The 15,961-nt window shown below is 46.6% G+C and overlaps 1 protein-coding gene across 2 annotated transcripts in view; it reads left to right on the top strand.

Moving 5' to 3' along the window:
- The window catches only part of CLSTN2 (calsyntenin 2), a gene marked incomplete at both ends in the record, with an annotated part of 643,893 nt that overhangs the window by 620,704 nt on the left and 7,228 nt on the right, over nt 1–15,961 (top strand). The window contains 2 exons of one of the 2 annotated variants that reach the window (XM_080695636.1): nt 9,848–9,996; nt 13,865–14,082. In XM_080695636.1, coding sequence (XP_080551762.1) covers nt 9,848–9,996; nt 13,865–14,082 — 367 coding nt within the window. Of the gene's footprint in view, nt 1–9,847; nt 9,997–13,864; nt 14,089–15,961 lie in introns of both variants that reach the window. The other variant, XM_080695637.1, reaches the window with a different exon arrangement.

Below are 15,961 nucleotides of genomic sequence, written 5' to 3'. Positions count from 1 at the left end.
TGTTTCTTCATCCCTGGGGCATGGTTGGGGAGAACTGGAGCTCTGTGAGAAGCTAATAAGAGGCACAATTTACAGAGCATCCACTAGGGACTCTCTGACATTCATTATCCCTACTCCTCACAACAAATTCAGTATCATTACTTCATTTCCAAAAGAAGGGGACTGAGGCCTGGGGACTTATCCAAGATAACTCCAAACTCTTCCCTCCAGCAATTCAGATTAGAAGATATTTTTGAAAATTACAAAAGCTGACTTCTCTCCTTCCCTGCATGCTTCCCTCATATCATTTCTGACCAGTGACTATCATTTTATTTGCTGGTTGCTGGCCTCCTCTCGTTTCTCTGGCTAGTAAGAAATGAGGTCTTCTGTGGGTAAGGGAAGTCCCCATCTGCTCACGGTCTGGCACAGGATCCTCTTTTTACCTGCGTTTCATGCACATATCAAGACCTTTCTGCAGTATGTCTCAAGTCTTTAGATGGTTGTGGTGGTTACTGTCTTGGACTCATGCAAGATGCAATGGAACATACTGCTTCATTCTTGAAGAAGACGTCATTCTTTTTTTAATTTTTTATTGGTGCATTGTAATCATACATCTTAATGGAGTACAAGGTAGTAGAGGCATACATGCACATATCGCTCATTTAGCCCTTCCTCAATTACCACCTTGTTTCCTCCCCACTCCCTCCTTCTCAAGTTTGGCTTTGATATGTTTGTGAATGTACATTAGGAAATTTACCTCTTCCCCCTTCCATCTCCCTCAGTTAGGTTGCCTTATTTGCTCATCTATGGTTTCTCTTTCCTCGTCTAGAGTTTCTCCTATGACTCTTTTTCTCCCTAGCTTCCACATATTAGAGAAAACATCCAATTTCTTACTTTTTGTGACTGACTAATCTCACTTAGCATAATGGTCTCCAGTTCCATCCATTTCTCTGTAAGTGACATAATTTCATTCTTCTTTATGACTGAGTAAAATTCCATTTTGTACATATCCCATAGTTTTGTAATTCATTCATCTTTTGATGGACATCTTGGCTGGTCGCATAGTTTGGCAATTGTGATTTGTGTGGCTATGAACATAGATACACATGCATTAGTTTGGTAGTTTGGTTTCCATTCTTCTGGGTAGATACCCAGAAGTGTTATTGCAGGATTATATGGTAGGTTCATTCCCATTCTTCTGAGGATCCTCCATACTATTTTCCAAAGTGGTCGTACTAATTTGCAATCCCACCAACAATATATTAGTGTTTCCACTTCTCCACATCTTTGCCAGCATTTGTTGTTGTTTGTGTTTCTGATGATTGCCATTTTAGTTGGAGCTAGGTGAAATCTCAGATGCAAATCAGCTTCTCTGATTGCTAATGACATTGAACATTTTTTCATACATTTATTAGCCATTTGGATTTCTTCTTTCGTGAAGTGTCTATTTAGTTCACTTGTCCATTTTTAATTGGGTTATTTGTTTTCTTAGCTGTGAGTTTCTTGACTTCTATGTATACTCTAGATATTAGTCTTTTATCAGAGGAATAGTTGACAAAAATTTTCTCTCATTCTGTCAGCTCTCTGTTGAGGTTCTTGATAGTTTTCTTTGCTGTATAGAAGCTCTTAAGTTTAATGTGATCCCACATATGGATCCTCCTTTTAGTTTTTTGTGCCTTTGAAGTCGTGTTGAGAAAAGCTTTTACCTGTGCCTATGTGTTGAAGTATTGGACCTATGCCCTCTTCAAGGAGTTACAAAGGTCTCTGTTCTGATTTCCAAGAGTTTGATCCATCTTGAATTGACTCCTGTGCAGAGTGAGAAAATGGGGTTTATTTCCATTTTTCTGCATATGGTTAACCAGTTTTGCAAACACCATTTGTTGAAAAGACTATCTTTTTTCCAGTGCATGATTTTGGCCTCTTTGTCAAAAATCAATTGGCTGAAAGTGTGTGGATTTGTTTCCAAGTCTTCTATTATTGCCCATTGGTCTATGCGTCTGTTTTTGTGCCAGTACCATGCTTTTTTTATTATTATGGCTTTGTAGTATAGTTTGAAGTCAGGTATTATGATGCCTCCCACATGGTTCTTGTTGCTGAGAACGACTTTGGATTTTATTGATTTTTTTGTTGTGCCAAATTAATTTAAGGACTGATTTTTCAATGTCTGTGAGGAATGACCTTGGTAATTAAATGGGTATTGTGCTGAATATGTAGATCTCTTTTGGAAGAATGGCCATTTTGGTGATATTTATTCTGCCTACTGAAGAACATGGAAGGTCTTTCCATCTTTTAAGGTCTTGTAAGTATAGTATCATGTCATCTGCAAATAGTGAAAGTTTGAGTTCTTCTTTTTCTATATGTACTCCTTTAATTTCCTTCTCATGCCTTGCTACTCTGGCTAGAGTCTCAAGTACTATCTTGAAAAGAAGTGTTGATAATGGGCATCCTTGTCTTGTTCCTGTCTTTAGGAGAAATTCTCACAGTTTTTCCACATTTAATATGATGTTGGCTCTGGGCCTATTGTATGATATTAAGGTATGGTCCTTCTATTCTGATTCTTTGCAGTGCTTTTAGTGTACATGGGTGTTGGATTTTGTTGAATAATTGTTCAGCATCTATTGAAATTATATGTGATTTTTGTCTTTGTTTCTGTTTATATAATTAACTATATGGATCATTTTTTGTATGTTGAACCAGCCTTTCATCCCTTAGATGAACCCTACTCGGTCATGGCATATGATTTTCTTAATGTGGTTTTGAATGCATATTGCTAGTGTTTTGTTTAGCAGTTTTGCATCTAAGTTCATCAACAATATAGGCCTGTAGTTTTCTTTCCCTGAGCTGTCTTTATTTGGCTTGGGTAATAAAATGATGTTGGCTTTATAGAATGTATTTGGGAGAGTCCTGTTTCATTATCACAAACTATATTGGGGAGTAGCTCAAGGAGACCCCATTCTGATTTTATAGCATAGCCCCTGTCTTGTCATCTTCAGGGTGTGGAAGTGTAGGAAAGAGCAAGGACTTTGGAATAAAACATGCCTGGTTCAAGTCACAGCACCAATGTTTACTACCCAGTGACCTTGGGCAGATATTTTAATTTTTTAAGCACCAACCCCTCATGTATAAAATTGACTTAATGCCATTTATCTTTGTAGAGATGTTGTAAGAATTGAATATATATATAAATGCATAAATATATATTAGTATATATAAAAACATGTATGTACATATCCTAGTAACTGTAATCAACTCTCAATAAATCACAAGTCCTTTTGTGGCAAGGGGGCCTCTAAAGTAGCAGTTTTTATCTAGCCCAGCCCAAAGGTAATGGCAGGTCACAGGTGTCTAATGTAATGACAAGTAGCCTGGAGACTAGTCCAAAGCCCATGACTAGTCTGTCCCCCAAAAGAGTAGATAGCCAGGGTTTTGGGCAGGAACTTCACCAGCCTGCTAGGTGACTAAAGAAACCAGATGAACCTCTAGGAGAGCTGACCATTTCAGAAAGGCTAATTGTCTAGGACCCTCTTGGATAACTGTGGCCACAGAACAGCATTTTAAGGGATAGGAGACACTGCCCCCCCTTTTCCGGAGGCCCCAGCATACCACCATCCCCTGCTCCTGTGGTGGGGCCAGTACAACCATGTCTCCTGCATAGCCAGAGATTCATTCACAGTGCAGAGAAAAGGACAAGAATCTACTTTCAAGGGTTTTATTGATTCTAGGAGAACTCTATTGGTGACTGGGGAATGGCCACCTTCATGCCCCATGACAGACCTCTGGACACTGGACAGCCAGCCCAGGTGTTCACTGGAGAGTCAACACTTTCTCTAACCTGCGCTTTCAGGAACAGCTGCATGTGAATGCGCCCTCTACCGATCATCATAGGATGCTGCCTCTACTAACTTTGCTGGTTAAAACAATTCCTGTGCAACAGCTCACACTTCCATAGGTTAGAATTCCAAGCACAGCTCCTGCCTCTGAGCAACATCTCACACATCTGTATTCCAGGTGCTGGTCAGGTGCCCAAGCTCCGCTCACATCTGGAACATAGGGTCTTCTTCCAATCTTATGTGGTTTTCATCGCAGAATTCAGCTCCTCCTCGGCCTCAGGATGAGGTCCCTGTTTCTTGCTGGTTGTTAGCCAAGAGTTGTCCTCAGCTCCTGAGGCTGTTCACAGCCCTTTTCTATATGCTCCCCAAAAGGCAATTCACAACATAGATGTTTGCTCTCTTCCAGGGTAGCAGGAACACTTCCCTCTGACTTTATCCTCTGTGAAGAGCTTTTAAAGAGATTGCCTATAATCCCAGTACTAAGAGGCCGAGACAGGAGGATTGCAGGTTGGAGGACAGCCTCAGCATGTAGCAAGACCCTGTTTCAAAACAAAGAATTGAAAAAATGGCTGAAGGTATAATTCAGAGGTAGAACACTCCTGGGTTCAATCCCTAAAACCAAAAATAAATAAATAGTAAAGAGGTCACCTGATTGATTCAGGCCCTCCTTTTTTTTTTTTTTTTTTTTTTTGCGGGTTTGGGGATGGAACCCAGGGGCATCTGACCTCCAAGCTACAGTCCCTGCCCTATTTTCTATTCTTTATTTTGAAACCGGGTCTCACTGAGTTGCTGAGGGCCTCACTAAGTAGCTGAGGCTGTCTGCGAACCGCGATCCTCTGGTGTCAGCCTCCCGAATGCTGGGATGACAAGCGTGCGCCACCACGCCCGGCTCCATTTTGTACTATAACATAACACAGCTCCGAGTGTGATGTGTCAAGCTCCCACCCATGCTCCACAGAAAAGGTCTATACAAAGAGGAGAGTCACTGGCAATCCCTTTAGAAGTGTACTTACTGAAGCCCGGTGTAGGGGCGCACGCTTGTAATTCCAGTACTTGGGAGGATGATACAGAAGGATCACACAGGTTCGAAGCCAGCCTCAGCTACTCAGTGAGGCTCTCAGCAACTTAGGGAGACCCTGTTTCCAAATAAAATAAAAAATAGGTCTGGGAGTGTAGCCTGAAGTTAGAAAGCCTCTGGATTCCATCCCCAGAAACACACACACACACACACACACACACACACACACACACACACACAAAGATGTGTACTTAATGCATTCTTCACAGTTCTTCCGTGCTGAGGGCAGCAATATCTCTGATTGCAAACAGTAACTTGACATGAAGCATGGGAGGTACCTATGAGATTTAATACACACTCCTTGGTGTCAACTAGAGTAGGGTTTCTAGCACAAACAATTGGCTTCTTTCATTGGAAAACCCACTTCTAAGGGAAATCATCACATATTTGTCGAGAGATCACTCTCCACATATATCTAATTTCTGTACATTTTATAAGCAGAGATACCTAATCCCCTATGTTCTAGGCTATCTTTTCAAGGATAATTGTAGAGCAAACAACCTTGGGAAATAGGGATTATGTCTTTCTTTAGAGCAAAATGCAGACTTGCTTACGAGGCTGGATAATAAAGATAAGATTTCCTTCCAAAACAAAGGGCAGGCATATTACTCATTATAAAAGATTCAACCTCCCCAAGCTGGGATTGAGTATCCTGTTCAGGCCTCATGCCAGACTCAGGGACCAGCCTTTCCTGTAAAGCCCACCATCTACCTCTCGCCTGCTGTGTGCTAGACCCTGGGGCAATGCTGACCCTGCCCTTGAAGTCCTCACCATCTGCTGGAGGGTGCAGACAAACAGACAAGCATGCAGGCAGAATAAAACAAAACCACAAGACTCTGCTACAGAAAAGATGGTTCAGAGGGGGAATAGGGAGCAAGGGGCAGAAAACCACTTTGGAAAGTAATTGCTATTTTTAGAAGAGTGACCTTGAGTCTTCTCAAGTCTGAAGCAGGTGACTTGCGGAGCATCTCAGAACTAATTACGACTCGCTAGCAGGTGGCAGCGCCAGAGCTGAGCACCTGAAGGACCGAGATGCCAACCCAGGGACTGACTGTGATGCCCGTGCCCAGGTGCTCCCGAATTTACAACCAGGGAGGTTGTAGAAATCACAGCTCGCGAAAAGCTGTGAGGGATGGACAGAGGAAACTGAATGATAGGGAAGGCAGTATGGAGAAGGCAGGGACAGCTGGGGCTCAGCCCAGGCAGAATCACAGTATCCAAAATCATAATCAGAGCTGGCATATGTTGAATACCTTGTCAACGCTAGAAACTTTATGCAAACAGAGTAGTCCTAATCCAAAGTTCTGAAATACAAAATATTCCCAAAACCAACACTTTCAGAGCACTGATAGGACAAGTGGCAAATTCCACACCTCTTTTCATGTGTCAGGTCACAGATAAAACACAATGCACGTCGAGCCTGCGGCTGGGGTGACACAGGCGGGTAGTCCCAGGACTCTGGGGAGGGGGGAGGGGGGATTACAAGCACAAGTCCAGCATGCAGTAACTTAGGGAGACACTCTCTCAAAATAAAAGTATAAAATGGGGCTGGAGGTATAGCGCAGGGGTAGAATGCCCCTGGGTTTAATCCTTAGTACTTACAAAAAAAAGTACAAGCACATTAAAATATCCTATAAAATTACCTTCAGACTGTGTATAGTGCTAATTGATTGAAAGATAAATCGATTTCATGTGCAGACTTGGGTTTCATCCACCAAGATATCTCAGCCTGTATATGCAAATATTCCAAAGTCCAAATTCCAAAACATTTATGGAACGGAGTATTTTAAATAAGTGAGAGTCAACTTGTATACGGTATCTCATTTAGGCCTTAGATGGGTAGATATCAATTTCTCCATTGTTATAACTTGTACTTTGTAGTTTGAGCACTGAGATACAATAGTCCGCAAAGCCTGTGGTCTTCCATAGATGCCCCACGGCCTTGGGGAAGCGAGAATGGGGGCTGGGAAGGGCTGACTTTCTCTAGATGGGCTGAGCTGTTGTAGTAATAGCTCCTGAACCTCAGTGGGTTAAACACTTAGTGTTTTGTTTTTCTTTTACACTCAGCCAGGGAAGTCACTGGAAGGGGGAGGGGGGCTAGAGCATCCCACACTGTATTTCCCTACCTCACCCAGAGCATCCCACTTCATTGGGCAGATGAGGTCACATCGTCCAGCATGTGACACAAGGGACTGGGAATGGCAGCCTCCATGATGTCCAGGAAGGAGAGAAGAGAGGTTAGTAAAGACGGATTATGAGCTCCAGTGGCCAGAAGGAGGCCCCCTGTGGGTCTGACAGGAGGTGATGCTGGGAAAAAAGTAGGCCGGGAGGACCATTCACTCATCCATCCAATGGGGGCTCTCAGAACATAGGGCCAGGGACTGAACTCAGGGATAAGAGTCAGGGGACCAGAGCCCCTCGTCTCTGTACTATGATTAGTGTATTACCATTTTGTAAGAGTTATCAGTGAGGGGGGTGGAAGGCTTTGAGGAGTAGGTAACATAAAACATGTAAGTTAAGGGTAATGAAGATGGAGCGCTCAGTTGGCTGGAGCCACCATGCCAGGGACTTAGGTGATTCAATGTCAGAGCTCATGAGATACCATTTCCTGCTGGGGTCTGAATGTAGAACTGGGCACCCTTATAAAGACACTCAAATCAAATAAGAAAAAAGTTATATACATAGATCTGTTTTTTCTTAAACCCATGAAAAGATAGACTTAGCCTCCTTACTGGAAAGAGAACTACAAATTAAGACTGCACTAAGATTGCTTTTGCCATCTATCAGATTGGCAAAAATCCCAAAGTCTGACAGCATACTCTGTTGTTTAGGTGTTGAGAAAAGAAGCACACTCACTCACTGTTGGAAGGAGTGTATATTGACATAATCCCTGGCAATGGGGAATTTGCCAATATTTATCAAAGTTAAACATGCATGTACTCAAACTAGCAATTTCACTTGTAGAGATGTATCCTACAAATATATCTGCACACTTATTGCGGCATTGTCAATAGAAGACTGGAAATAATCCAAGAATCCATTTTGGAGATTTATTTTAAAAATTACAGCATGTCTCTGTACTAGAATACCATGCATCTAAAAAAGAAGAATGAGGAAGCGGGTCATGTGCATGTACAGAAAGATCTCCAAGATAAGAGCCCAGTAAGAAAGGTAGAGTATATTGCATTATATAATATGCTACTGTTGGCATAAGAACGGAGAAAATAGAAACCTATATTCACTGATAGTGTATTTATAAGAGTGCCGAAGCATAACTGTTAGGGTGGGGTGGGTTGTGCTGCAGTTATGAGGCTTAGTGTCCTAGTGGCTTAGACAACACATATTTGTTAGTCATGCTCCATTATAGATGGGCTGCAGCTCTGATTCATACTGCATTCATGGTACAACCCAGAATGAGGGACCAGCCCCTAAGGGAACTTTGCAGGCTTCGGGGCAGAAAGAAGATGGCTCTTAAATATTCCATATGGTGTAAACCACCAAGAAAGTCACATCCACTAAGGAGTGTAAGAGAGATAAAATGTATATCCTGCATGGAAGGGTAAGTCATAGGGTCAAGTCTGCTGATAACAGACTAGGTGTGTATCAGTCTCCCACTTAGAGAAGAAACAACAAACTATATACAATAATGCTACTTACCACTAAGAAATCAATATAATAGTGATGACCTGTAGGGTTGTATTGTGGAAACTGGATGAATAAGAGGTAGGGTAAAATAAATAATTTTTACTTCACACACACACACCACACACACACACACACACACACACACACACACACACACACACACATTGATTGAACCATTTGAGTAGTAGTAAATATTCCGAAAAGTAAATAATTGTTAGGTCAGATGCTTACATACAAATATATCCATAACTCCCCTTCCATATATAAATGTGCAGATAAGCTCTTGACACCTTAGTGAGATTAGTTCCAAACAATGATTGCTCAGAAGTGTGTCAGGGTCAGAAACTCACAGTGTTACAAAGGCAGTTCTCCATGTTCTATAAAAGATAAACTCCTTTACTGTGACTGCTGGGGGAACCCAGGAGGGACAGGATCTGGGTTAAACTTGTTACTGGGTATCTGAGTGAGGAACACGGTAGTAGCCCCTTGCGCCTCCACCAGTACAGGTTACCAGGGGCTCCAGAGGGAACGGATAGAAAACAACTCTACCCATGAGCAACAGGTGAGTAAAACTCACAGAAAGCCATGAGATCCAGAACAGAAGGAAAGCCATTAACTGAAACATCACCCTTAAGGAAAAAAGCTAAGATGCATTGTAGGACAGGATAAATTGAGGAACACATTTGTAATCCCAGTACTTGGGAGGCTGAGATGGGAGGGTCATGGTTTGCATCCAGCCTCAGCTACTTAGTGAGGCCATCCACAACTTATACCCTGTTTCAAAATAAAGAATTAAAAAATAGGGCTGGGAGTGTAGCTTGGAGGTAGAATGCCCCTAGGTTCCATCCCCAATACTGGGAAAAAAAATGAGAAGCAAATTCAAGGCCAAAGATAAGAAAAGAAAAAGCAGACAACACCCAGGAGTTTTGGGACTGTCATCTGATGGAGTGGACAGTCAAGGCTGGAAGTCGCTGGACCAGACCACCCGAGCCACACAGAGCCTGGGCCACCCTTTGCCGCAAACTGGGCTCTGAGATCACTGTGGCTGTGTTCGCAGAATTCAATCCTGTGGCTCAGGCTGACATTCCCAGTTTATGATCCCTGGGGAGAGCTCCAGGGAAGGGTCTTGAATCCCACCAGGTGGCAGCAGGATCTGCTAGAAAGCTTAAAAGCAACCTCTTATGCATACAACTGGCAGATGCTCTGGAGATGCCTGGGGTGGCCCCGATGGCTTCATCATGGAGTTGAACAGCTTTCAGGGGGCTCTGCCTATTACTCACCCTCCTCTCCTGTGACACCCACTTCTGTCTTCCAGTATCACTTCAACCCTTCGCAGTCCATCCTGGTGATGGAAGGGGACGACATTGAGAACATCAACCGTGCCCTGCAGAAGGTGTCCTACATCAACTCCAGGCAGTTCCCGACAGCGGGTGTTCGGCGCCTCAGAGTATCCTCCAAAGTCCAGTAAGTGGGTACCAGTCAGCCTCGGGCACAACCAAGGCTGCAGGGATGTTCCCTTGGGGATGTTCTGGGGATGTTCCCTTGCCTTTCTTTCAGTGTCCCCTGCCCAGCTTCTCTTCTCCCTAGGATGATGCTTCCATGGGTGTGTGTTCTCCTTTTGCCTTCTTAAGGGAAATGGTATTGCTTTGCCACCTCAAATCCAGGTTTCAATATTTTATCTATGTTGAATCTGATGCCTAGAGAAGGTGCTGCTTCCAGTAAATTCTCAAAGGGCTTGGTTGAAGGCGGTGCAGTTTAAGGACCCTCTGCCTGGTATATGGCAGATACTTGATAAGTGTTTAATAAATTGAATTAAACTAGCCAACCCAGCTTCCTAGATTTCCTAAATATTGTAGGTGAAGCAGAGAAAGAGAAGGCATGGTTCTTGTCCCCAGAGATTAGGGTTAAACTAACACGCGAAATATTGGGACAACTCGCTTCTTGGCCTATCGGATTGCTTTCTGGCCACATCGGCTGCCTGGGAGCGTGCTGGAAGGGAATCCTAGGAGAGGCTCCAAAGTTGAAAGCGGGGTCAACAGACACCTAGAGTAGGATGAGGAGCCAGAAAGAGAGGAACGAGGGAGGGAAGGAGGGATCTGTGGGCCACTGCCTTGCTGGGGCCCACAGGGGGTAGTGATATGCCACAGAGCAATGGAAGGGGTGTTCACGCCCCTGGGCACCTGGGGGTATGGGGCAGGCACCTCCAAGTCAACTCTACTTTGGAGCCAAAAACTGGGAGCAAACTAGCCAGTTTCCAGCCCTGAAAAGAGGCTTCTGTAAACTGCAGAGGGAGGGGATTCCTCTGGGATTGGCATGGCAGAGGCAGCAGAAAACTGGGAGCAAAAACCCCCCACAGCCCTTGCGTCCCTCCCACCCCACAGAAGAGGATAGAAAGGCTGAGCATGATGTCCACCCAGGCAGCCCTTCCCCTTACTTACCTCCCCAAGCCATGCAAGATGACTGGACCTGGCTAGCATTCCCAGAGAACCCTTCTTACCCAGGGATCCTTAGTTTAGCCCAAGACTTTGACCTCCAGAACTAGACAGATTAACAATGACACATGGGCCCCCATGAGATGTGGAGACATCCAACCAACTAACCTTCACAGAGTTCAAACTATGTTGTAGGTTCTGGGTAGTTTCTTTGCTAGAGTCTTTTGTATTTAACCCTTACTATTATAGGGTAATTATTGTTATCCCATTGTATAGAGAAATGAAGAGACTGAGGTTCACAGCAGCCCAGTACCCTACTCACAGTCCACCAGCCCTAGACTGGCAGAACCAGAATCTCTATCTGTCTGACTCTTTGGGCTATGTTCTTATCATACCATCACTGTCTCCCAGATACTTTTTAGGTATGATATCAAGAACAGGGAGGGTAACTCCAGGGCACTCTGTTTTCCCCAACACGGAAGGGACACACTTGTGTGATTTCCCTATAGACACATAACATATATGCTATAGCAGGAGAGTTTAGCCCCGGAGTCTTATTTAGTAAGATGGCTGTAACCAACCAGCAAGACAACAATTTGCTTACCAAGTACGAATGCACACAACAAGCATTTGCTATCTAATTAATGCTGCCATTGATTACTCTGTTAAAGGATAATGGAAGCTTTAATGGTTACTTGTTGCTCACATAGAAAATGTGTGTCTCTCCCAGGAGCCAATCTTTTTTTTTTTTTTTACTTATGTACATATTTATTTTTTTTAAATTAATTTATTTTTTAAATTGGTGCATTGTAGTCATATATCAATCACATTGGAGTACAAGACTTGAGAGGATATACAAGCACACATCATCCAATTAGCCCTCCTCCAGCCCCCGTCCCATTCCCTCCCCCTCCCTCCATCCCACACTTCTTTGGTGATTTACTTTGATACATTTGTTTATGTACCTCCTGCGTTTTAAAGAGGCTCCGTCCTCCAGTATTACATACCCTCTGATTGGTCACATTAGTTGCTTCACTATAGGGCCCTTTCTATAGCTCAATCTCTTCCTGTTGCCCTTTTCCTCCTAGTTATTGCTGATTAAGAGAAGCGTCTGATTTATATTTTCTGCGATATTTCTCTGTGCATGCTGCGTTGCAAGTACCAATCCCACTCTTGATGGTCCCAGTAGTGGCCTGGCTACTCAGTGGACTAATCCAGACCTCGCTGGCTCAAGCAGCGGCCTTGCCTCATGGGAGGACCCAGTTCTGGTCTCGCTGGCCCCTGAACCGGTCAAACCCCTAAGCTGGCTTTGGTCCCGACCTTGGAGGCCGCAGGAGTGAACTTGCCTCACGCCAGGCTCCGATGCTGGCCATTGGCCCCTGCACCGGTCTAACCCCTTGGCAGGATTCCAATCCCGGCCTCGGAGGCCCCAACACTGGTAATGCCTCACGACAGGCTCCGATGCCGGCCTCACTGGCCCCAGCACCGGCCTAACCGCTTGACAGGCTCTTATCCAGGCCTCAGAGGCCCCAGTACCAGCCTTGCCTCAAGGCAGGCTCCGATGCCGGCCTCGCTGGCCCCAGCACCGGCCTAACCCCTCGGCAGGCTCCGATCCCGGCCTCGGAGGCCCCAGCACTGGTCATGCCTCAAGGCAGGCTCCGATCCCGGCCTCAGAGGCCCCAGTACCGGCCCTGCCTCAAGGCAGGCTCCGATGCCGGCCTTGCTGGCCCCAGCACCGGCCTAACCCCTCGGCAGGCTCCGATCCCGGCCTCGGAGGCCCCAGCACTGGTCATGCCTCATGGCAGGCTCCGCTGCCGGCCTCGTTGGCCCCAGCACCGGCCTAACCCCTCGGCAAGCTCTTATCCTGGCCTTGGAGGCCCCAGTACCGGCCTTGCCTCACGGCAGGCTCCGATGCCGGCCTCGCTGGCCCCAGCACCGGCCTAACCCCTCAGCAGGCTCTTATCCTGGCCTCGGAGGCCCCAGTACCGGCCTTGCCTCACGGCAGGCTCCGATGCCGGCCTCACTGGCCCCAGCAGCGGCCTAACCCCTCGGCAGGCTCCGATCCCGGCCTCAGAGGCCCCAGTACCGGCCCTGCCTAAAGGCAGGCTCCGATGCCGGCCTCGCTGGCCCCAGCACCGGCCTAACCCCTCGGCAGGCTCCGATCCCGGCCTCGGAGGCCCCAGCACTGGTCATGCCTCAAGGCAGGCTCCGATGCCGGCCTCGCTGGCCCCAGCACCGGCCTAACCCCTCGGCAGGCTCTTATCCTGGCCTCGGAGGCCCCAGTACCGGCCTTGCCTCACGGCAGGCTCCGATGCCGGCCTCGCTGGCCCCAGCACCGGCCTAACCCCTCGGCATGCTCTGATCCCGGCCTCGAAGGCCCCAGCACTGGTCATGCCTCACGGCAGGCTCCGCTGCCAGCCTCGTTGGCCCCAGCACCGGCCTAACCCCTCGGCAAGCTCTTATCCTGGCCTTGGAGGCCCCAGTACCGGCCTTGCCTCACGGCAGGCTCCGCTGCCGGCCTCGCTGGCCCCAGCACCGGCCTAACCCGTCAGCAGGCTCCGATCCCGGCCTCGGAGGCCCCAGCACTGGTCATGCCTCAAGGCAGGCTCCGATGCCGGCCTCACTGGCCCCAGCACTGGCCTAACCCCTCGGCAGGCTCTTATCCTGGCCTCGGAGGCCCCTGTACCGGCCTTGCCTCACGGCAGGAGGAGCCAATCTTTTAAGTCTCTACGTTGCTGTAGTTGGGCTTATAAGATGGCTTTAAATCTGAAGGCGTACTGATACTCTCAGAGCGGTCCCGTGCCTTGCCCAGGGCTCAAAACTGCAGCTCCATGTCCACAGCTCCGGAGCAGATGGTTTAATGGTTCTCCCCAACGCTGTGACCGAAACTGTCTTCCCAGGTGCTTTGGGGAAGATGTGTGCATCAGTATCCCCGATGTGGACGCGTACGTGATGGTCCTGCAGGCCATCGAGCCCCAGATCACCCTCCGGGGCACCGATCGCTTCTGGAGACCTGCTGCCCAGTTCGAAAGTGCCAGGGGCGTGGTTCTCTTTCCTGACATCAAGATCGTGAGCACCTTCACCAAAGCCGAAGGCACTGGGGACACAAAAGCCACAGGTACAGATGCATTCGGGGAGTTGGGGGAGGTGGGCTTGCACTTCTTAACTTCATACTTCAGGGCAAAAGCATCGCTCACCAAAGCAAGGTGATGTGCAAGAGCGAAACAGACAGAGCTGGAAGCAACGCAAAGGGAGGGGAATGGACGGCTTATTAAATGATGCCATGCCCCACATATATGAAGAGACCACTACCAATCTCAGTGGCATGTGCAGGAAGCAATAAGGGGGAGCTGATGGGATGCTTCTAATTGTGCATGTGTGTTTGCTTGTATCATGAACCTCACTGTGATGTATAATTACAATGCACCGATAAAATTGTGAAAACAAAGTACAGCAGCCAGCTGCACGCCTGTGATCTCAATGCTTGGGAGGCAGAGACTGGAGGATGGCAGGTTTGAGGACGGTCTCAGCAAAGTAGCATGATCCTCAGTAACCAAGTGAAACCCTATTGTGCAAAAAAAAAAAAAAAAAATTATGGCTGGGGACATAACTCAAAGGTAAAATGGCCCGGGGTTCAATCTGCAATCCCACAGAAATACCTACATTCATAACGGCACAGCTCTGAGAGGCACGAGGTTGCAGGACAGCCACTTATGCTAAGTGGTAAGTGAAAAATCAAAGATGAGATGTGAAATTACGTAGTGTCTATACTTATCATGATCTCGACTATGTAAGAAAAAATACCAAGGAAGACACCTGAATGCCAATATTCTCTGAAAAGCGTGAAGAGAGCCTGTTCATGTTTATTCCCCTCCCCTGCTCTGCAAGAGCAAAAAATACTCTATAGTAGGTATGTAGTATCCCAAACATCAGAAGGAAGGATGGAGATACACAAAGAACAGGCTAGAGTTTTCTACTTAATACCTGCACGGCAAATTTCAGTCTCATCGAGCTGTAGGACTCTGCTCTCGGGAAACTCTCCGGTTGTTATTTCCAACCATTTCTTTCCTGGGAGGGGTACTCAGGGAAAAAGTAATTTGGATTATCTGCCAGGGAGAAACAGTTACAAAGCTCCAATATGTGCTGGGGATGGGGAGATGACAGGAAGAAAGGAAATAGGGAAAGAGCAAAAGAGAGGAAACCTTCTCTTTTGTTACTGAGAGGGGCTCAGGGTTATAGGGGAGATATCCATTTGAGAACTGTCCTTTGCTGCCTCTTCCAAGGGAACACTTTAAACTCTCCCTCTCCCCCTCCAAAGCTACCACTAATGATGTGCTGGTGCCAGTGTGCCCGAGTCCCCGAAGAGCTGCTTCTATAATAATCCTAATTACCCACTGCCTTAAACCACGCCAGTCCCTAGTGAATGGGGTGCTGGAGAGACAGCCTTCCGAGCCCATAAAAATAGCTGCTCTCCCACCACCTGTCTGGGCAGGGTGGTTTCCTAGCTACATGCCAAAGTGCATTAGGTCATGTGATGTTCCTTCTTCCCTTGTCCTCATTTGCAGCTAAAATCAGACAGAAAAGGAGGGCCGGCTGACCTCTCGTGGGTTGCAGCCCAAGACCGTCCGGATTGGCTGCCTCTGACGCCACCGTCCAGGCCACTGGGGAAAAGCAATTATCTGGGTCCACACTTCACCTGCTATTTATGAGAGGGACATGCAAAGCCCATAGCCAAGTGTCCGAGAGCTATTATTAGGACTTCTTAAATTTTTACTCTTATGGTTGTTGGAATAACCATGCTTATAGATGTTTTAAATAAGCAGGCTAATGGTGTTTGCTCGCGAGCCTTGGTAGCTGGCTTCAAGCATCATCTTCTGCCCCTATCCCGACTCTCACTCTTCACACTACTATCTCAGCATTCCCAACATACACACGCACAACCTGTCTCTCCTGATGATGTTCATACCTTTGCTCTCCTCTCTGCCTGGAAGTTTTCT

This window comes from Muscardinus avellanarius (assembly GCF_963383645.1).
Source record: "Muscardinus avellanarius genome assembly, chromosome: 5".
Classification (NCBI taxonomy): Eukaryota; Metazoa; Chordata; class Mammalia; order Rodentia; family Gliridae; genus Muscardinus; species Muscardinus avellanarius.
Note: the sequence above shows the minus strand (reverse complement) of the source record. Positions and strands in the feature narration are given on the sequence as shown.